The 21,928-nt window shown below is 43.6% G+C and overlaps 1 protein-coding gene across 2 annotated transcripts; it reads left to right on the top strand.

Annotated features, from left to right (window-relative positions):
* Nucleotides 1-2,535: 2,535 nt before the first annotated feature.
* Nucleotides 2,536-20,238, top strand: REG4 (regenerating family member 4). Of its 2 annotated transcripts, XM_063628045.1 has the most exons (7): nt 2,536-2,587; nt 4,796-4,969; nt 5,135-5,295; nt 10,832-10,929; nt 14,424-14,561; nt 15,663-15,768; nt 19,570-20,238. In XM_063628045.1, the coding sequence occupies exons 3-7, from the start codon at nt 5,229-5,231 to the stop codon at nt 19,635-19,637; spliced, it is 477 nt and encodes a 158-aa protein (XP_063484115.1). In that variant the 5' UTR covers nt 2,536-2,587; nt 4,796-4,969; nt 5,135-5,228; the 3' UTR covers nt 19,638-20,238. The 2 variants fall into 2 exon arrangements, with proteins under 2 accessions (XP_063484115.1, XP_063484114.1); XM_063628044.1 differs by lacking the exon at nt 4,796-4,969.
* Nucleotides 20,239-21,928: the final 1,690 nt, after the last annotated feature.

Genomic DNA, 21,928 nt, shown 5'->3' with positions numbered 1-21,928 from the left:
CTCACCCTTAATGGTTGGTTGGCTGGGTACAGAATTCCAGGTTGAAAGTTGTTTTCCTTTGCACTTTAAAGCTAGTGTTCCATACTACGCAGACATAAAAAGGAATGAAATAATGGCATTCGCAGAAACCTGGATGGAATTGGAGACTATTATTCGAAGTGAAGTGACTCAGGAATGGAAAACCAAACATTGTATGTTCTCAGTCATACGCGGGAGTTATGAGGATGCAGAGGCGCAAGAACGATCCACTGGACTTTGGGGACTCGGGCGGAAGGGTAGGGGGTGGCAGGAGATAAAAGGCTACACATTGGGTATTGTATACACTGCTTGGGTGATGGGTGCCCCAAAATCTCAGAAATCACCGCTAAATAACTTATTCATGTAACCAAACACCACCTGTTCCCCAAAAACCTATTGAAATTAAAAATAATAAATAAATAAATAAATAAATAAATAAATAAATAAAGCTAGTATTCGACAGCTGCCTGGCTTCCACTTTATCTCTCCATTATGGTGCCATCCTCATCCTTGTTACTTTGAAGGTGATCATTGCTGATTTGGGGCTTTTAGGATTCTCACTTTGTACATTTCATGTATGAGGTGTTTATATGTAGACTTTTTTAAAAATAAATTTACTATTCAGTGGACCTTTTTGATTCAGATATTTTTCTGGTTCTTTACATTCTTACATCTCAAAGGTTTATGTGAGTCCTATCAATGCTGTCATTTGGAGCTAGTCAATGTGAGGGTTCAGTAAGAGACCTCTTAAAAGTCCTTTGAACATCTAGTTTTCTAATCTGTTTTACTCTCTTCTCTCTCATCTCAAGTCTTTAAATCTATATAATGGCATGGGGGTAGCAGACTAAGGGTTGGGATGGCTGGTGGAAACACAGGAGATCTATCTAATCACCCATCTTGTTAAAACTTTTCTGTCTTACATCTGGACCAGGACTTCCGAAATTGGAAGGCTTGGAGTTAACATCTTTGTACGCCATTGTGCCATGAAGTAATGATGATTCCCATCCAGCTGCCTAAAGAGAAAGAGGTTTGTGTCAAACAAGTAGTGCAGCAAATAAATTCATCTAGTAATACCATTGTTCCATGTACAGATTAGGAACCTGAGGGTCCTAAAGGATTTAAATCTTTTTATAATGGCATGGAGGTAGCAGAGTGAGGGTTGTGATAGCTGGTGAGAACACAGGTGATCTACCTAATCTGAAGGTCCAAAAGGCTCAATAGCATGCCCAGTGCCACACAGTGAGTGCATAACAGAATGCAGACCTGAACCAACAGCCATAGGAGGCCAAGCCGTGCGCACTTCTCCCAGAGAATCATCAGAATGGGAGAGATTCTCTAAAATGTTCTTTGTGAACCATGAAAGCTTTACTTTCTCATGTCCCACCATGAATTTACGCACCTGATGGAAAAATCTAATAACAAAGGCTGAGTAGCATTTTCCAAACAACATTGAGCAGGGAGCAAGGAAGCTGGCTTCTGATATCAGCTTCACCCGCAACTGTCTGTGCATTAAACTAGTCACAATGTTTCTCTAGGCCTCAGTGTCCTCACCAGTAGAACAAAAGAGTAAGACTTGATAACTACTATGGTCCCTTCCAGACTTAAAGTTTCCAGACATAAAGGTCCTTTACAGACTTAAATCTGTAGTTTAAAGTTGAGTCATCTCTGGCACCTATAACCTAATCCTTTGCTATCTATACTGGAAAAGAAAATCTTGTTACTCTTCAAATAGCCTATTTTTCAGTAGGACTGTATTTTGGCAGACACCTATATTTGGAGTCAGAAGGACAAGGTTCAATGTCCAGGTCCACTGCTGACCAGCATTGTGAACCTCAGAAGGTTTCTAATCTCTCTTAAGGTTGGGTTTCTTGAGTGTGTAATGGGGATGTCTGTCCTATGCTGCTCACAAGGACTTTGTTGGCATTTTATTTGATGACTTAACTGAAAACCTGTTATTGTAACACACTCTGTTGATGTAAGCTATTTTGACATGATCATCCTTGTTCTGCGGGAGAAGCTCAAATAGTAGGTCTCTGAGGAAATTCATGCATGTTGAGGGAGTGGAGTCGGTGCTTTAGGAAAGAAAATCTGTGCGTGGGCCTCAAGTCCCACTGCATGGGTCATAACCTATGGCTGATCCTGACAGAAAATCCTTCTAGAAATAAAAGAGAAATAAAGGAAATCCACAATACCAAGGCATGAAAAGACAGCCATGAAAAAGTAACATAAGGGGAGAGGAAGATGGGCTTATAACAGATTACAAGATGTTGTCAGCTTTAATAACGGGATGTAAAGAAAAGATTCTGTTTGCACACAGGGAGAGGTTCTTTTCCTGGCTAGTCAAAGCTCACCTTATGTACATTCTCAAGCCGTCTCTCATATGATTCATTTTTTCACTGTAGATAAGACTTTTATGGATGGATTATTTTTCTCAAATAATATTATCACTTTATGATTAAAGATTATTAATTCCTGAGGCAAGAAGACATAAAAGCTCCAGAAACTTTGACTGGGACCACTGGAGACACTGAAGAAGGCAGGGGCCCTCAGAGTCTTGGTTGCCAAACAGGTAATCCTCCTTGCGGTTGATGTTGGGGGACTTTCTTTAAACATCTGTTTTCCTCTGTCAGCTATTAGCCAGGCCAGAAATGACAAACTGTATTTCTAGTGAGGCTTGTCAGGCTTTCTGTTGCTGTGTTGTTTGATGTAAATTATTTACCTTCTTTTCTTCCTTCACTGTAAAGAGTATTGGCTTTGGTGTCAAGCTCTTGGGTTAAATCTTGGCTCTGCAGTCTGGTAGCTGGGAAACTTTAGAAAAGTTACTCAATCACAAGTGTCAGTGTCTTCATTTGTAACATGCGTTCATGGGATCTACAGTGCAGCTATTTATTTATTTATTTGTTTTATTTATTTATTTTTTTTATGGAGTCTTGCTCTGTCTCCCAGGCTGGAGAGCAATGGTGCAATCTTGGCTCACTGCAACTTCTGCCTCCCAGGTTCAAGCAATTCTCCTGCCTCAGCCTCCTGAGTAGCTGCAATTACAGGCACTTGCCACTGCACCCAGCTAATTTTTGTATTTTTTTATAGAGACAGGGTTGTGCCATGTTGGCCAGGCTGGTCTTGAACTTGTGACCTCAGGTGATCCACCCGCCCCGGCCTCTCAAAGTGCTGGGATTTCAGGCATGAGCCACCATGCCCGGCCCAGTGCAGCTTGCTCATGAACATGACATGTAGGCATTCGATGAATATGAGTTCACTAAAAATTATTCACAGATTAGTAAAAAAGGTGCTGCCTCTCCCTTCCCCCAGAAGGTCACCTTGACAGAGAAATTCTGTTTGCGTTTTAAGGGGGGTTGAGGACACTGAAAATACACTATTACTTTTGGGAGGAAAGTTTAGCAAAGTGCAAGTTTCACGCAATGATTTAAAAAGAAGTAAGGGGTGGAGAAGGTCACATCCACACTCTCCAAGTTTTGTCTCATTCTCGGTTAACGTTGCCTTAAAGTGTTCATATGGACCCCAGAATCGATTTTCCAGAAAAGTCATCATTTACATTATTCTCTTTAAGGAATCTATTATTTGAGAGTCAGATTTTATATTCAGATTTTTTAATCATAAAGTATGATTAAATGTGAATTCAATGAATTAACTCATTTTAAGAATTATTTGGGAGGGAAATCCAGAACTCAGTTTCATACTTATGTTAAAACAAAGCCCAGACAGATGAAAATAGAAGAGAACGCTGATAAATATTTTAACCTTACGTGACAGTAATGGCCAGTCTTTTGATATAAATTTAAAAATTATTTTAAAAAACATAAAAAATAACAGTATTTTTGAAAATTTCAGAATGACAAAAATTATAATAAGTAAGAAAAATACAAACTGAGAAATACTATTAGTAACACGTGAAAGGCAATAAACATACAAAAAAGATCTCACAAATAAACATACAAAAAAGATCTCACAAACAATGAAATAGAAAAATGTGCAAAACTGTAAACTGAAAATTCACCACATACAAAAAGCAAATCATTATATAAAAAGATGTTCAACTTCATTAGTAATTATAAAATATTTTAAAACACTAAGGTTCTTCTTTAATATACCAAAATTAACCAAAAACTTGACAAAATTAAGCATTCACTGGGAGCTTAGGGAACCAATCCTTTTAGTGCCCTATTAATGAGGTAAATGTCACAGCCCATACATTTTAACAAACGGTATTAAAATGACAATGTGCATGTTGTGTGATGCCACAACCCTATATATGAGAATTTATACTAAAGAAAAAATAAAAAATGCATGAAAGTTATGTGAGTGCAAGACAATGTATTACAATCAATCTGTTTCTGAGAAACAAAACCAGGCTATAAGACTATATGATCCTATTTTTATAAAATTGTACACAGAGAGAGGTGCATAGAAAGATATCTGCAGGCTACTCACCAAATTATTTATCTCCTGGAGATGGGATTTACTTCTTATTTTCTAGTTTTGCATTGATTTTCTAATAGCTCATGTGTTGTCTGCTCATGGGGAAAAGATAAAGCCATGTTCTTTATTTTTAAAAATGATGTCAACTAAGTGTAAAGGAAAGAGTGCTGATGGAGTCAGATCTGCTTGTAGCTGGTGTCCACGAACAAATGACTTCATACTTACTGACCTCAGGCTTTCTCATCTGTAAAATGTGGGTATTGGACACTGTGCTCACGTTTAATTTTAATATTTAAAAATTCAATGTCGGAGCCACTCTATTGGATTTTCTTGACAACAGAATGCCCGTATCCGCCTTATCCTTGAGGAAGCTTGCCTTGGGCGCCCTCTGCTGGCCCTCCTGAAGCTAACAGGGGCGAGGGCTCCGTGGTTTACAAATTGCCTCCATTCAGACTATGAAACTGTTCAGCCTGCTGTAGTTAGATCTCTGGCACTGGCCCAGGAGGTCTTGCAGGTAAGAACAAAATCTGTTAAAATTTTCTAACCTGTACATCTAACTTGAGATTCCCTTCATTATAAAGTCTGGATTTAGCCAGGAAAATATTGTATTATTTTCCTCCATATGTGTTAGTTGGCATCTAGATTCCTGGGTCCTTCTCACCTGTGCAAATGTGTTCAGATTTGCAGATCAAGGAGAACCCAGGAGTTTCAAAGAAGCGCTAGTAAGGTCTCTGTGATCCTTGCACTAGCTACATCCTCAGGGTAGGAGGAAGATGGCTTCCAGAAGCATGCGGCTGCTCCTATTGCTGAGCTGCCTGGCCAAAACAGGAGTCCTGGGTGGTGAGTATCCATCACGTAGCTGGAAGCGAGCTACAGCCAGTGTTCACCAGCCCATGTGGGACAGCCATCCATTTGCCCACAAAAACATTTAGGAACTGCAGGAAATAGGTTTGCAAACATGGAGATGAAAAACAAAGATAGCTACTAAAAAATTCAAGGGCTCTAGAATCCAACAAAACCCAATTTCATATGATTATAACCCATACTTAAATCATCAGTTAAGTGTAAGTTATAATGTTAATTTGGCAAGTTTATTGTGAAGGGCAGAGATAATGTGTTTAAAACATCTGTTGCCTAGCAGACTGTCAATAAGCCATAGCCATAATTAGAATTCCCCAATGGTTATGCACTGGTTTATCATTTTGAGCATTATTAGGGATTCCAGTTTGCAAGGTACCTACAATCTAGTTAGAGAGATGGCGCTTACACATTTATAGATCACACATCAAGTGCAAAGTAACATGGCAACAAAGTGGGTAGCAATATTGTAGAATCCACCAATAGAGAAAGCAGGGGAGGAACAGTGTACGAGTGAGCTAAGAAGAAATGTCACAGAATACCAGAAATGGAAGGAAATGAAATGTGATCTCATCTGGTGTAATGTCTTTGTTCTATTTACAAGGAAAATGAATTCCAGAAAAGGGTAGAGATTTGCCCAACGTCACACAGTAAGACTACGTGATGCCTGGGCTTCTAGTGCCTTTCACAGTCCACATAGGACTGTGGCCTTGCTGGGTGTTGGACATGTAAGAGTGAGTGAAGAACCCATACTTGAGCATTGCCTCTGTTGAGAAGAGGGCTTCCAGAGGGGACCAGTGCTGTCTGTTACTTAGTACTGCTACTGCTGGGGAATGCCCTCGGCCAAGGGTAGGATGGTTTGGAAGGACATACTAAGAGAAGCAAGGTTCTTTGGGCATTGTTTTGGCCCCTATGGCTGCAGTCTGTGGTCCTGGTCATAGTTATCCCTAATATGTATTTCACGGCTCTTTGTCTTCAACCCTACACCAGTTCACTGAACTATCTCAGGCTGCTCAGGACCTGTGGAACTCAGCCATGCAAGGGAAACCATGCAAGAGAGTGCAAGACTCTGGGGGGCTGCTCTTGAGACCCTCCTGCAGAGCTGCCTTCTGTGGCCATTTCTATGTGGCCAGGTGGTTCCCTGCCACTCTTGTTCTGTGCTGACTTCAGACCTCCTTAATGAAACTTGAAATTTGCCGAAGCTATATTCTGGGGAATGTAATACAAGCCTCTTCCCATCCCTGGGATCTCACTAACCTCTCTGGCTTCTCTCCTGAAGAGGAGATGCAGACACAACATTCACCACACGTCCTTCAATTTCTCTTTTCCAGGTAGATCTCCCTTCCAGCTGTAGAAGGACATTCTACTTATTCTTACTATCTTGGGGGAACCTCCCTTATGACATATCCTAAATGTTCTTTGCACTGCCGTACTTAAGAGAAATAGAGGAGACTTAGAAATTAATTTTCTCTCTCAGTGAAACGTTGTAGTGAATATTAAACTCTTATTGATTCCACAGTGAGTTCTTTGTCTTGATACCTGCCCTTCACCTGAAGCAATTCATGGCTTTGATTTAGTGAGTGGAGAGACATAGAGCAACATCATTTATGGACACTAAAAAACTTCATCTGGCTTATCTTTTCAAAACTATTACATAATAATGATGATGGATTTTAATAGCTTCAGGTTTTAACGAGCTACTGGTTATTGAACAATTCCTATACACTAGGCTCTGTGCTAATCACTGTACGTGAATTATCTTCATTAATCTTCCCAACAACTGTGTGAAGAAGGCATATATTGTTGATGCCACTGTACAGACAAGAAAAGTAAAGCTACAAGAGATTAAATCATGTTCCTAAAGTCATGCACGTAATAAGTAAGGGAGTATTAGAGTAGTCCAGGCAAGATGCTAGAAGCTGAAACCTCTTGGCACTGCATGTGTAGAGATGACGGGCTCTAGCACCATGTGAGGTGGGGTCAAGGTTCTAAGGCCACCATGGAAACATTGGCTTCTCTCCCAGTTTCCACCACACTCCCCATCTGGGTAACCTCAGCAGGTTACTCGCCCCTATGATGAGGTTCCCTTCTCTGTACAATGGAAATGGTTATCCACACCTATCTCTCAGGGAGGCTCTGGCAATTAAACAAAATAATCTCAGAGAAAGTGCTTGACCCATGTAGGATTTACAGCAGTAACTTGAGTATCATTACTAAGATGACTAAGACTTGGAGTCAGACTGTCTGTCTGGGGTCAAATCTTGCCTTTATCATTTATTTGCTGTAGGATGCTGGGACATGATGACTTCTTTCTGCCTTTGTTTCTTCATCTGGAACATGGGAATAATGACAATAATGACAGGGTTATTATGAAGATGATTAGAATATATGTAAATGGCCTGGACCTGCATCGGGTACATAGTAAATGCTCAATAAATGTGTGGAGTAAGGCCGGGTGCCGTGGCTCACTCCTGTAATCCCAGAACTTTGAGACACCAAGGCAGGTAGATCACTTGAGCCCAGAAGTTCCAGATCAGCCTGGGCAATGTGGCAAAACTCCGTCTCTACTAAAAAAAAAGTACAAAAAACTAGGCTGGTACAGTGGTGCTTGCCTGTAGTCCCAGCTACTTGGGAGGCTGAGGTGGGAGGATCACCTGAGCCCGGGAAGTCGAGGCTGCAGTGAGCCGAGATGGCGCCGCTGCCCTCCAGCCTGGGCGATGGGAGTGGGGTAGCTCAAGGCAGAGCCATAGCGCAGCAGAGCAGCCATTAGTTGCATATCTAGGAGCTAAAATGTCTCCACCAGGGGGCTCACGGCCATAGCCGCAACTTGCAGAGGGAGGGGCAGAGGGGAGGGGAGAGAAATGAAGTGAGGAAGGAGGAGGGGGAGAAAAAGAATGAGAGGCAGGGAACAGACAGTCACAGGCAAGGAGGGACACACATAGGCACAGAGAGAAAAGAGGCAGAGTACAAAGACAGGGAGAGAACGGAGTGATATACAGAGAGTCAAAGACAGAGATGCACAAACAGAGAAAATTGAACACAGAGAGATGGTCAGAGAGCAGCACTCAGAGAAACGCAAACAGAGACGGAGAAAGAGAAGAGAGAGAGTCGTGACTGTCTGGGCTCCGGCATGGTCCTCCAAGTCCTCTGCATGTGTCCCTAGGCCCTCTGCTTTCATGGCTTGGATCCGGGAGAAACAAAGACCATGGTGGTAGAGGGTCTGTCCTAACATGTTTGCTCACAGAATGCCAAGGACAGTTGCTTCAGAGTGCACAAGACCAAACCAGGAGCACCAGGTGTGATGCCAGGGGTCTTTGTCCTCGGGCCAAAGGTCAGAGATTTGGGTTCCTCTTTGCCACCTCTGTCAGAACAGTCTCACCAGTATTACATTGGAAGGCAGCTGTCCCTTTCTGAAATTCAAGCCCATGTCATTATCTGCCCTCTGGTAATCAATGGCCAGCCTTCTCTTAAGAAGATCGATTTTTACTTGAAGTGCAAGGATTTCTTTTCCTCCTGACAAAATAATCAAGGCAGCCCAGTTAATTATTTCTGTTGCTAAGTTTTGAATTTCTTATTTTTATAAAGGTTGGGAGGGTTGGTGGCAGTAACATGGATTTTTAAATCATAAAGAACTGGATCTGCAAAGCAGCTTTTCCATCTCACTGTGTGACCATGGGCAGATGACCACCCTGAACCTGTTTTCTCACCTCCTCAAGCAATTATGATAAAAATGCAATATGGATAAAACACTTAACATGGTGCCTGCCATCAAGAAAGCACCTTGCAGGGTGAAGGGGCAGAAAGGGGAGGGGAGAGAGATAGAAAAGTGAGGAAGGAGGAGGGGAAGAAAAAAGAATGAGAGCAGAAAACAGTCACAGACAAGGAGGGACACACAGAAACACAGAGACAAAGGAGACCGAGATGTAGACAGAGTGCAAAGACAGGGAGAGAACAAAGAGATGATAGAAAGTCAAGCACCTTATCTACAAAAGCTGGTGACAGTGGTACTAGTAGTAACAGCAATGGCATAAAGGCTGCATTTTATTTATCATAAAATTATGTTCATATTTCTGAATGTAGTAGAAGATGAAGCATTTAAATATATGAATATCTTTGCTGTTTGTTTGTAGTATATTTGACATACTCACTGAAACCTTTCCTGCCTTGCCTTAGCTAGGTTCGTCATTATTCATTATTCATGGGTACAAGGAATAGCACATACAAAGGATCTAAAGCTACACTGAGCATTCACGTTCCAAGACGGAGCTGGGACTGTGGCATAGAAGGATGTGGCTGGATAGGGGCTTACAACCAGGTTATAAAATCTCTTACATGCTAGATGAGAAGAGAGCTCATCTGAAAGCAATGGGGAGCCCTGGGAGATGTATAGTCAGGGGCTGAAATAAAACAGAAGAGTGGGGCAAACAAGCGACAGTGGTATCATTTGAATGAGGAGAGAGAAAATGCTGTTATGACAGCTGCAGTCTGTGGACCTCCCTTATGGAAGGAAATACTTTTGCACCCACCATGGTGTCAGAAGATAGCCACATAGTCACAAAGCCTACACTTGCTAGCTTGACATCCCCTTGATCACCTGGTGCCTTTGTACATCCAGCCATCTCCCCCTCTTTATAAACCTTCAGATTCAGTGACATGGCACATTCACCAATGGACTAGCAGGAAAAGCATGTGCCTCCCTGAATCATGGATTCCTTTGCTTCTAGGCCCTGGCTCTTTCCTATTTCTGCCATGGTTGCCTGACAGACACCCTGTACTTAAGGCAGACTTAAGTGCTTGCTGTTTCTATGCATACCCTCACATTCCTGCCTCCTTTGCCTAAAATGTTCCCTCCCCTAGTACTGACACATAGCCCACCTATGCTCAAGTTCCAGTCAAGTTGCCATGTAACCCGTCCCTTGTCTCCCAGGCCAAAGTGACTTCTCCCTCCTTGGAATGCCCCAAACTACCAATTTGTGTCCCTCATCCACTCTTGTGATGCCTTAAATTATAGTTGTTTGACCTTCACTGCTAACACAAGATTCTGCCAGCTGCTGAGAATCTATTCCAATTATGAGTGTCTATCTAGTCCAATTATGTATGTATGTATATTCCAATTATGCATTCCAGAACTGGGGAGATAACCACAGCATGGGTTCAGGGGACCCACTGGACTCACTGGACCCACTGTGAGGCAGATCAGGCTGAAACTCCATTGATCACCTGACTTCCATAACCCCTACTCTGACTAGTGGACTGCAGTGACATTTTCTTGGAATTAGTGTCTGCTCAGAGGCAGTGTCCAGTAATCGCAGAAACACAGTCACACTGGTAAAAGGTCATAGGTCCCTTTGGGAAAAGCCAGAATAAGGGTAAGGTGTATACATTTTTGGCAGTGTAGCAGGAATCTTCATGAAGAGACTCTCTTCATTCAAGGGGTTCCTGATTGCAAACTGTATCATGTCTGGGAATTGATTGTTTTTGCTATCATAGCGTGCAATTGCCTTTTGTTTATGTGCAGATATCATCATGAGACCCAGCTGTGCCCCTGGATGGTTTTACCACAAGTCCAATTGCTATGGTTACTTCAGGAAGCTGAGGAACTGGTCTGATGCTGAGGTAAGAAATTTGCAGCCTGCTTGGCCTGGCCTTTCTAGAGCAAAGGACCAGCCATAGCCCCAGATCTCATTTGATTCAGGATCAAGTGTCCTTCCTGGGCACTATGAAGAGAAGCCCCTTTGGCTGGTGAGATGGAGAGAAGAGAGTTGTGTGTTCAGCTCATTCAATTCTGTAAGCATTGCTGAAGCAGGTGCTGTATGCCAGACTCTAGATGGGCTACAAGCACATACGGATACATAGAAAATAGCCCCTACCCTCAGCAAGCTCACTGTCTGTAAAGGAGACAGAAATACATCAATCAAAGCAGGAAGAGAAGATGAGGAATTCACAGAAAGGATAATGGAGTTCCTGTACGAGATTTACCAGAAAGAGTGGTGTGTAGACACGCCTGCAGCAGACATCTTGGAGCCACTGACAGAAGGTGAAGCAGTCCAAGAAAATGTGGAAACTTTTCCGCTGCTCTACACAGTCCACAAACGTGTCCATTTTATTTCATTGAAGCTTCGTCTGAGAGATAACCAAATAGACAGTCAAAGTAAGTTATCTCAGCCACATCTGGGGAGTGGATGCTGCTGAATTGTGATTAATTGGGGGAGCCATATAGGTACATTTGACATGATCTGGGCCCATGCGGTCTTAGAATCCCTGTATAAAACTAGACAATGAAAAACAGAAAATCAAACAAACAAAAAAAAAAACAAGAATGAAGCACCTACCACATGCCAGCTACTGAGGCTATGAACGTATTCTCTGGCCTTAGAAAGCTCAGGATTAATGCAGGATTGCGACATTTAAACAGAACATTTCAATACAGCATGAGTATAAATGACTTTCCCAAGTTTACACTGAGAGTAACTGACATAGCAACCCCAGCAATGTCTGAGCTGAGTCCTGAATAATTGTATGAAAAGGGGAGAGAAGCCGGGCGCGGTGGCTCACGCTTGAAATCCCAGCACTTTGGGAGGCCGAGGCGGGCGGATCACGAGGTCAGGAGATCAAGACCACGGTGAAACCCCGTCTCTACTAAAAATACAAAAAATTAGCCGGGCGTGGTGGCGGGCGCCTGTAGTCCCAGCTACTCGGAGAGGCTAAGGCAGGAGAATGGCATGAACCCGGGAGGCGGAGCTTGCAGTGAGCAGAGATTGCGCCACTGCACTCCATCCTGAGTGACAGAGCAAGACTCCGTCTCAAAAAAAAAAAAAAAGAAAAAAGAAAAGGGGAGAGAAACAGAGTGAAGAAAGGGTTTCCCAGACTCTGCCCCCAGAAAGAAAATGAGCTCGTGGAGAGGAATAGACTTTCTCTGTGAAAACAAAGGGAACAAAGAGGAAGATGTCTGGGAACTGAGAAGTAATAGAGACCTGAGTTTACATCACTACTCTGCCACTCCCTAGGTACCTCCCTTTACCTGTTTCCCTACTGGAAAGTGGGATAATACTTTTTACCTCATGGACTTGTCAGGAGGATTCATTAAAACAACTCGCATAAAGCCTATGGCACATGGTAGATGCCAATTCAGGGTCTCAAGAAAGAACAGCCCACAGGATTGACACTGAACCTTAACAAAGCTAACAGGACCAGGGTGCAGAGAGGGTGCAAGGACAGCGAAGCCAAAGAGGACCCCTCAAACCCAACAAGAGCTGTGCGGCTCCCTGATTCCTTGCCAGTGTCGCTACTGCCCTTGGCTCTTGAGAGCCCTGGAAGCTGATGGAGGCAACGTGAGAAGCACATGGACATCCCACCTTGAGCTTGAGAGGCAGAGGCCTGAGTTCTAGTTACAGCTCCAGCAGTACCAGTTGTGTGGACTGGAGGGAGGCTATCACGTACATACTCCAAGCCTCCAGGCCTGTTTCCCCTTCTGACACAGGATCTTTTGTGGCTGGTATACAGTGGGCACTCAATAAATGCTGTCTGGTCATCTGGCTGGCATGCCTCATGGGCCTGAGAATTAAATAGAATTACAGTGATAGAAACATGCTGGTATTGTAAATGGTTTGTAAGTGTGAGGACTAAATTATTATTAAATAGTAATCACATCTAATCTTGGGTAAATTAGTAAAAGCAAGAATGGGAGCAGTAAAAACCTAAGCAACCCAAACTAAAATTTTATTGAATTAATTCAATTTCTTGTCATGTAACACAACCCCAGAAGAGAATAAAATAAAGTTTATATACACACACCCATATATATACAAACATTTGCCTTGTTTAATTGAACAATAGATTTCTGGTTACAGAATAAGAATTTATCATGTCATGTGTATCATACAATCCTTAAAACAGTGAGTGATTACCATTTATTTGCCCACAAGAAAAAGTCAGATTGCATGGCCTTGGATATGAAAGAAGACAGCACTTTTGCAAAGGAAGAAGGAAAAGTTAGGGATCGATTTGCAGACACACAGGAGTAAAACAGATTTGGGATTAGAGCTGAAAGTTTTAAAAGTTGCAGCAAAGCAGATAGTTACATATCTGCCTCTAGTGCCCAGGAAACCCCCAAATCCAACCAGATTTGGCGGCATGGTTACTGTTGAGGAAAGACAAAGGGGTGGGCATATTCAACTCCAATCGGCAGGAATTCTACACCAGCACGGGGAGTAGTCTCCTCTCCTCTAGAGGATCACCTCACATGTTTAGGCAATTGATCCACACCCATTCACTAGCAAGTCAAAATAAGTTACAGACCACTGTTTACAATTTACAGTGTGTTATTCTTATGTAACATAGGGTAATAATAATTTGAAATAAACACAATATAGGCTTAGGAATTAGGGAGAGCTGGGCTCTCTTCCTGTGTCCAGTTGCCCATTCCTGATCCTCTGTCTCCCCATCCATAAACTAAAGGTGGGCCCCACCTCCTTAGGTTGCTGTTAGGACTGAATGGTGAGGTGCCCAGTGTATTGGAGGTGTCCCGCAAACAGCACTGCCGTAATGTCTGTTCTCCGATGCACATTGTGTTCACATACCGACACCTCTAAAATCAGGTGTGTGCTACAAACACTCTGTGTCACAGTGTATCATAGATTCATTGACAGTGATTTTATTTTCTTTCTTCGTGGGACACAAAATAATGGCACATTTTACAATCAGCAGTTCCTTAGATCTGTTGAAATGCAGTACTGTAATACAATAGGCCTCATGACAGGTCCTAGGTAGCAGTAATTATTTTACAGATGAAGAAACTGAGCGTCAGAGAGGTGAAGTGACTTGTCAAGGTCACATACACCACTGAGAGGCAAGACCAGGACCCCGGGCACGTCCTCAGACCCTAAATCTCTTGCCCTGGCCTTGTACTGCCTCTTTTTCTGAGACCCAATGCTGCAGCAGTTGTGTTTTTTTCCCAGGGTGGCAGGAAGCCTTCTGCGGGGTTTAGAGCACGATGTGTGGAGGAAGTGGGGGCTGCGTGAGTCCCTCCTTCTTGGCACGCTAGCGTTCTGAGGAGAGGGCTGTGCTTTAAACATGCAGGCATCATTAACAGGACCTCTCCTTGTACATAGCTCGAGTGTCAGTCTTACGGAAACGGAGCCCACCTGACATCTATCCTGAGTTTAAAGGAAGCCAGCACCATAGCAGAGTACATAGGTGGCTATCAGAGAAGCCAGCCCGTATGGATTGGCCTGCATGACCCACAGAAGGTAACCTCAGACTTGGCTACAAAGGCCCTCTTGGGAAAGCCAGGCTGGCATCCTCTTTTTGGGGAATGGCCTCCCAGCCTATAACAAGGACACAGCGGGTGGATCTTCTCCAGATGTGCCTCCAGCTGACGGAGACCAAAGCCTCAAGGTCAGGGGCCCAGTTCTGGCCCTTGGTGGAGGATATGATTTAAATGACTCCATTGTATAGATCTTTGTCTAATTAAGGCCCTCCTGAATGGCAGAACACAAAATTACCAGCTTTCTAGAGCCTTAAAAAGTTTGTCTGTGTGTGTGTGTGTGTGTACACACAGGCCTATTATGAGACAGATTAATCAAATCTCCATTGGATCTTGAGTTAAAATTGAAAACTTTCAGCTAGCCTTTTTTTTAGATGCTGTAATTTTTTTTATGTTATCCTTGATGTTTTTCACTGTAACTTCCTGTTCTTTTCATCAATACCTCTTGTAAGAAATGACATGAGCGGTCTTTGTAAGGAACAGCTGGTTGGTGAGGTCTAGGTGTGGGGTCTTCAGTTCACAGATTCTTGGCGGGGCTTCTTTAGTTGACTCAGACAAACACAGGGAATATAAAGCGGGAAGCCCCATACTTCCTGCTTTTTAATAAAACTGCCAAAGATACCACACATTCGTTCACCCTCTTTCATGAATATGTATGTGTTCATACTTTAGTATTTGTCTATAAACATCTTATGGCTTTTTCTCTTTTTGAATATTATGTTACAGAAAAACAGATAGTCCTTTACCATAGTTGTTACAAATATTTTATACAATTATTTTTTTAATGTCATTTACTTGACTATCAGAAATTTTACGTTTACGTATTCACATTGCTATCAATCAGAATCCTGTCATTCAGATGGAGTAAATATTTACATCTATTTCTATTTTTTGCGGTAATATTGGTAATGTTTTCCTATTAGTGGTTGAGTGGAATGACTTTCTCTTTTCCCTTCTTTAAGCATTTCTGTAGTTTCCCAATGTTTGCAATGAAAACCATGTTTTAAAGGGGACTGAGGGGACTTCCTTGGCTGTGGCAGGTGGGTTGCTGAGCTGTACACTTCTCCATCTCCTGTTGTTGCAGAGGCAGCAGTGGCAGTGGATTGATGGGGCCATGTATCTGTACAGATCCTGGTCTGGCAAGTCCATGGGTGGGAACAAGCACTGTGCTGAGATGAGCTCCAATAACAGTGAGTTCTAATGCACCACCCCTCACCACTTCCCAATGCGCAGACTCTTCCCTTTACCTAATAAGCGCAAAAATAGGCACGGGGCAGCCCTGCACTCCTCATTCCACACCAGCAACTCTTTTCTCCAGCAGGGCAGTGGCCTTGCCACAGACATTGGTTACCAAACTTCAGTCCTTTGTGATCACTTTACAGTCTTTGTCATATCAATGTACCAGCTGTTCTGTTATTTACTCAATATTTTCTTTAAATCCATTCTTTTTTTCTGAAATACACTTTTAAAATCACATTCTATACCATGAGGGGGATATATATCCCATTTTGGGAAACCCAGACCACAGGGAGTAAATATATGTGGTGAAAACAGATAAATCTCTTCTGACTTCTTTAAAATAAGGGTTTGCCATGAGCCCTGGAAAGCCGGTCTTTGCCTGAGTTCTTCCCTCCTGTCTGTTTCCCTGAATCCTGTCCCCAGAATGTGGTGGCCTGAAGCTCAGCGTAGGCTTCACACACTCGCGTGAGCCTTCTCCTTTCCCTGGCCTGCTTTCATTCTTTGTCTTTATGCTCATGATTTAGACTTTTCAGCATTCATGCTTGTGACATCTTGGGCTGGATACTTCTTGGTTGTGGGGGCTATCCTGTACATTGCAGGAGGTTGAGCAGCATCCCTAGTCTCTAATCAGTAGGTACCAGTAGCACTCCTCCTCCCAGGTCATGACAATCAAAAATGTCTCCAGGCATAGCCAAGTGTTTCCTGTAGGGGGCAAATTCACCCCCTGGTGAGAACCATGATTAATAAGCCGTGTAGAAAACTTCAGCTATACAAGATCACAGAATATTAAAGAATACTCAATGCCAAAGGTCGTATACTTGAGAATATCCCAGTAGGTCTAACAGGCCATCATAGTGACACCAGGACCCCCTGCCAGCCAAGAAGTCAGCCTGGGGCAGGCCTGGGCTGAGGTCTCAGCTATTGGGCTGGGATAGGGAGGGACTCGGTCACCCCTAGCTGGACATGGGGGCACTTTACTGTTGTCAGAGGAATAAACTTATAAGAAGGAAAGAGAGAGTGAGAAAACTTTCTAACAGCACGAGGCGAAGGGCAGGCATGAGAAGACACACTCTGAGGAAAGCCCTCAGAGATAAACAGCCATAGAGGGGATTTTCACAGACCAGTGAGAGCACAGCTGCTGCTGTTCAAGGCAGAAGTCAGCTCAGATGGAAAGAACACAACCAAAACCAATAGGTAGAGGCTACCAACAAGTGGATTTTTACTCTAATCAAGGAAAAAATTTTAAACAGTTAGCATTGCTCAAACACATAATGAGCTACCCCAGGAAGTAGTGAGAAACCTTATAACCGGAGTTAACCAAGCAAAAGGTGGACATTGTAGTTGTTATTGCAGTTGACGCATTAAAAGTGTTAGAAGCGAGGCTCCGTGGCACAAAAGAATCAAATGAGGAACACTGTAAAAATACCAACATCAGAGATTCGCTTTTCAGACCTGCAGCATCAGAATCTCTGGGGCTGGAGGACAGACCCGCTTTGGGAGCAGTAGGCCAGATGCCTCCCTAAGTCCCTCACATTCCCCAGATTCTGACATTCCCACTGGACAAAGTTCTCAAACAAAAGTCCTTTTCCTGTGAGTCTATGATCACATCAGCAAAATTCAGTAGCGAAGTTGCCTCTGTTGTGTGGATGGCAACCAGAAGCCTGAAGCTGTCTGAGAACAGCACGTCTTTCGGTTCCTTTCCTTTCCCATGGTTACTCACCCAGCTCGTGGCTGTCAGAACACAGGCTCTCAAGGCAGAAAAGCACAAGGAATGAAGCAAGGATTTGAGAAAAACTGGTGGAAGGTAGAATTTAAAAGCACATCCCCCTCAGCCACATCAGTACAATGGATTTTGCTCCCCACTCACTTTCTAATTTTTTTTTAAATTCAAAATGTATAATATCAATGCCCCAATATGCAGCCACACACACATTCTTGTTCTCTCTTTGTGACAGGGCTGTTCCTTTTTTATAACTCTTTAGAAAGAATCCCAGAGCGTTTTACTGTGTGTGTCCCTCTCTCACCCTTTCTGACTCTCCCCTTTACATCAAAATGTGTTTTGTGACTCCAGAAGATTGAAGCTTGCAATGTTTCCTGATGGTCCACTTTGAGACATTTAATAATGATAACTTGGGTTTTGCAGTTGGAAAAGAAATTTCATATTCAGTATACATTGAGGTCAAGAGCATGGGTTCTGCATTCTGAATGCCCAGGGTAGAATTCCAGCTCCTTCTAGCTGAGCTGTGTGACCCTGTGCAGATCTCTGACTTCTCTGTGCCTCAAATGCGTCTTTATAAAAAGGAGGAAATAATCGCCCTAATCATCTGAATACATGTGGCATGCTTATCACGTGCAAGCTAGGCTCATGGCTCCGTGGCCTGGAGAAAAGGGAAAGTAAGGTCTCTCACTCACTCTTCCCTGAACTCTGCCTCCGATGAGGTGGGAAAAGCAGACCTCTCTAGCTTAGTGCCTGTAGTGAGCTGTGCTGTGCTTGATTGTTTGAAGCTGCTATTCTAGCTTATCCACAGGCTCAATGGGCAGCAACCTCAAAAGGACCCACTGATGAGAGAGTCAGTCTCAAGCCTGGCCCATGGCCTTGTGCCGTATTCTCTTTGCCCCACACTGTGAAAGTACCCACAAGCTTGCAGGCCCTGTTTCATTTATACTCTGTGGTCCCTGTGCTGAGCATTATGGAGGCAGGCATGGGCAGGCCCCATCCTCTGTGGCTCCTGAGAACTAGGAGTGGGAGGGGCACACCTCACCCCCTCCTCTCCCCAGGGCTCTCACCCACCCACACGCACTGGGAACAGGGCCAGATCTGCAGGTCAGGGCCCAAGCAGACACCTAGCCAGGGAACAACTCCTTGATCTGCTGCAGATACCCATGGAAGACAAGTGATGCTGTGGAGCTTGGCTTCTGGGAGGGAAATAGCTGGATCTCACCTCAAAAATACTTCTGTCCTTCAAAAGGCCACCTCTGCCTTGGGCTCTCTCCTTTTTCATAAGCAGGTGGCCTGTTGGGATGTGAGTGGCTTTAGCAGCTTTCAGTTCTTTGAACTTTGAACAGGAGCTTCTTAGATCCTCAGCTGTGGGCTTGAGGACAGGCCACCCTCAGATCCTCACTGCATCCTGTCTCAACACAAGAGCCCCTCATTCTCAGTTGATTCATGTCAACCCCTGCCTTTCCTCAAAAGCAGTGCTGGAGTGGAGATTTTGCCATGGTGTGTGACATTTAAAGTGTTTTTCTTTCATTGGGAAAGTTAGTATCTGTATTACGGTTCTCTAGGGAAACAGAAGTAGTTGGATGTATATATAGAGAGACAGAGATTTACTTTGAGGAATTGGCTCATGCAATTGTGGGGGCTGTCAAGTCTCAAAACCGCAGGACAGGCCAGCAGGCTGGAAATTCTTGCAGGACTTAATGTTGTTGTCTTGAGTCCAAAGACGGTCTGGAGGCAGAATTTCTTCCTCTTTGAGAGACAGGTCTTTTCTCTTAAGGCTTTCAATTGATTAGAGGAGGCCCACCCACATGATGGAGGGTCATCTGCTTTACTCAAAGTCTACTGATTGTTAAACATTAATCACATCTAAAAAACACCTTCACAGCAATCAAACAACTGTACATCATAGTCTAGCTAAGTTGACACATAAATCATATCGCCTTATCTACGATTCCAAGAAAAACACCCAGATAACTCTGGCAAGCTCAGTATAGGACTGAATGGATTTAAATGTCTGTTTATTTTCTTGCAGACTTTTTAACTTGGAGCAGCAACGAATGCAACAAGCGCCAACACTTCCTGTGCAAGTACCGACCATAGAGCAAGAATCATGATTCTGCTAACTCCTACACAGCCCCGTCCTCTTCCTTTCTGCTAGCCTGGCTAAATCTGCTCATTATTTCAGAGGGGAAACCTAGCAAACTAAGAGCAATAAGGCCCCTACTGCACTGGCTTTTTTAGGCTTAGAGACAGAAATTTTAGCATTGGCCCAGTAGTGGCTTCTAGCTCTAAATATTTGCCCCGCCATCCCTTTTCACAGTATCCTTCTTCCCTCCTCCCCTCTCTCTGGCTGTCCTGAGCAGTCTAGAAGAGTGCATCTCCAGCCTATGAAACAGCTGGGTCTTTGGCCATAAGAAGTAAAGATTTGAAGACAGAATGAAGAAACTCAGGAATAAGCCTCTAGCCCCCTTCAGCTTCTACGCCCCTCTGCCCTCTCTCCATTGCCTGCACCCCACCCCAGCCACTCAACTCCTGCTTGTTTTTCCTTTGGCCATGGGAAGGTTTACCAGTAGAATCCTTGCTAGGCTGATGTGGGCCATACATTCCTTTAATAAACCATTGTGTACATAAGAGGTTGCTGTGTTCCAGTTCAGTAATGGTGAATGTGGAAAAGTGAAATAAGACCAAGAAATACACCCAAGTGCTTCTTCGTATCCTTCATCTGAGTCTCTGCCTCCTCCACCCCAGCAACAGCACTGGTTCAAGGAGAGGAGAGATGCAAGTGACATGCCTGCCAACTTCTGAGCAGGGTTGGGCGAGTAGGTGCTATTTAGTTGTGAGTGCTTCTCAGCTTATGAGGGGGATGACAGTCACAGCAGGTATGGTGAAGCTGACCTGGACCCTGGACACTCATCTCCCCCACTGCCACTGGCAACCTGTGTGGCCTTGTGTGACTCTCTTTGCCCTGTGAGGTTTGCAATGGCTTATGCGGTGGTTACTTCAATAATGAGGAGGTGATTTTGCCTGCAAACAGATATATGAGTCCCTAGGTCACGAATCTGCATGGTCATGTAAAAAGAAGCAAATATGGACTCAATGATTATAGCGTATGGCTGTGGTATGATCACATTCGCATTCCTTAAAGGGAAATGCCACCAGACAGGAGAGGCCATGTGGGTTGGCCGTGCAGTTCAGGCAGTGTAGATCGCCACTTGCTTCATCCATGATGTGCTGCCAACCAGCAAACACACTCAGTCTTATTCCCTAGTCTGAGAACACTCCCTCTCATCTTAGCAGCTATTGAGCTGGCTGAAAGAAGAGTAAAATGAAAGGGGAAAGGGAAGTCATGGAGCCTCGGCCCTAACCAGTTCTGCTTCTACTCTGCCTTCCTTTCTTCTTCCTTCCTCCATCACACCCTTGTCATTCTTTTGGTTGTCAAAGAGGAAAACACCAGGAAGAATGTATTGCTCCTCTCAAGTATAAAAATGCTGGATAACCCAAAAGATAAATCTTCTAATAGTGATATTTCAGACAAAGTGACAGGCAAATGGAAAAGGCTCATTCTTTCAAAGCATATAGTTAGCTTCAGCAAAACTGCAACCACCAACTCCCTAGAGGGTTCTGGGCAAGTCACTGTCAGAGAAACAAACAAAATTATCAGACTGCATTATAGAGATAAAAGATAAATTGGGGTGGCTCACGCCTGTAATCCCAGCACTTTGGGAGGCCGAGGCGGGCAGATCACGAGGTCAGGAGATGGAGACCATCCTGGCTAACACGGTGAAACCCCGTCTCTACTGAAAATACAAAAAAATTAGCCAGGTGTAGTGGCGGGCACCTGTAGTCCCAGCTACTCAGGAGGCTGAGGCAGGAGAATGGCGTGAACCCGGGAGGCGGAGCTTGCAGTGAGCCGAGATCTCACCACTGCACTCCAGCCTGGGAGACTGAGCAAGACTCTGTAGTATTACCTGTAGGAACAGAAAAAAAAATGCAAAGGAAACGTGGCTGAGAATATCTCAGAAAGGTAGAAGCTCTCAGTTTTTTCTGACTATGGCACATATGAAAGTTAAAAAAAAACATGATGGCCCACCTCCCTCTCCTAATTTATTTGCTTTTTCAAGAGGAAAAACACCTCATGATAGCAAAGAAGTAGAGATGAACAAAATAAAAATCAAAAAAATTACAGGTAGCAAATCTACTGAGACAAAATAAAGTCGTCATTCTATAAATATTTACAATATATAAAAATATTTACAATATATTTAAAAATAGTTCCAACTGAAAAGCATCACCAACTTAAGACCATCTTGGCGGTGTAATAATAACAAGGCTCCCTCCCTGCAATTGCTGAAATGCTGACAGTCTGCATGTGCACATACGCTGGGAAAGGC

The sequence above is a fragment of the Symphalangus syndactylus genome, chromosome 12 (genome assembly GCF_028878055.3).
Source record: "Symphalangus syndactylus isolate Jambi chromosome 12, NHGRI_mSymSyn1-v2.1_pri, whole genome shotgun sequence".
Taxonomy (NCBI): domain Eukaryota; kingdom Metazoa; phylum Chordata; class Mammalia; order Primates; family Hylobatidae; genus Symphalangus; species Symphalangus syndactylus.
Note: the sequence above shows the minus strand (reverse complement) of the source record. Positions and strands in the feature narration are given on the sequence as shown.

Excerpts from the sequence above, each read along its gene's own strand:
- REG4 (XM_063628044.1), top strand. The coding sequence starts at position 5,229 with ATGGCTTCCAGAAGCATGCGGCTGCTCCTATTGCTGAGCTGCCTGGCC. Across the intron at positions 10,930-14,423 it reads GGAACTGGTCTGATGCTGAG|CTCGAGTGTCAGTCTTACGG; the intron begins GTAAGAAATTTG and ends CCTTGTACATAG. Across the intron at positions 14,562-15,662 it reads GCCTGCATGACCCACAGAAG|AGGCAGCAGTGGCAGTGGAT; the intron begins GTAACCTCAGAC and ends CTGTTGTTGCAG.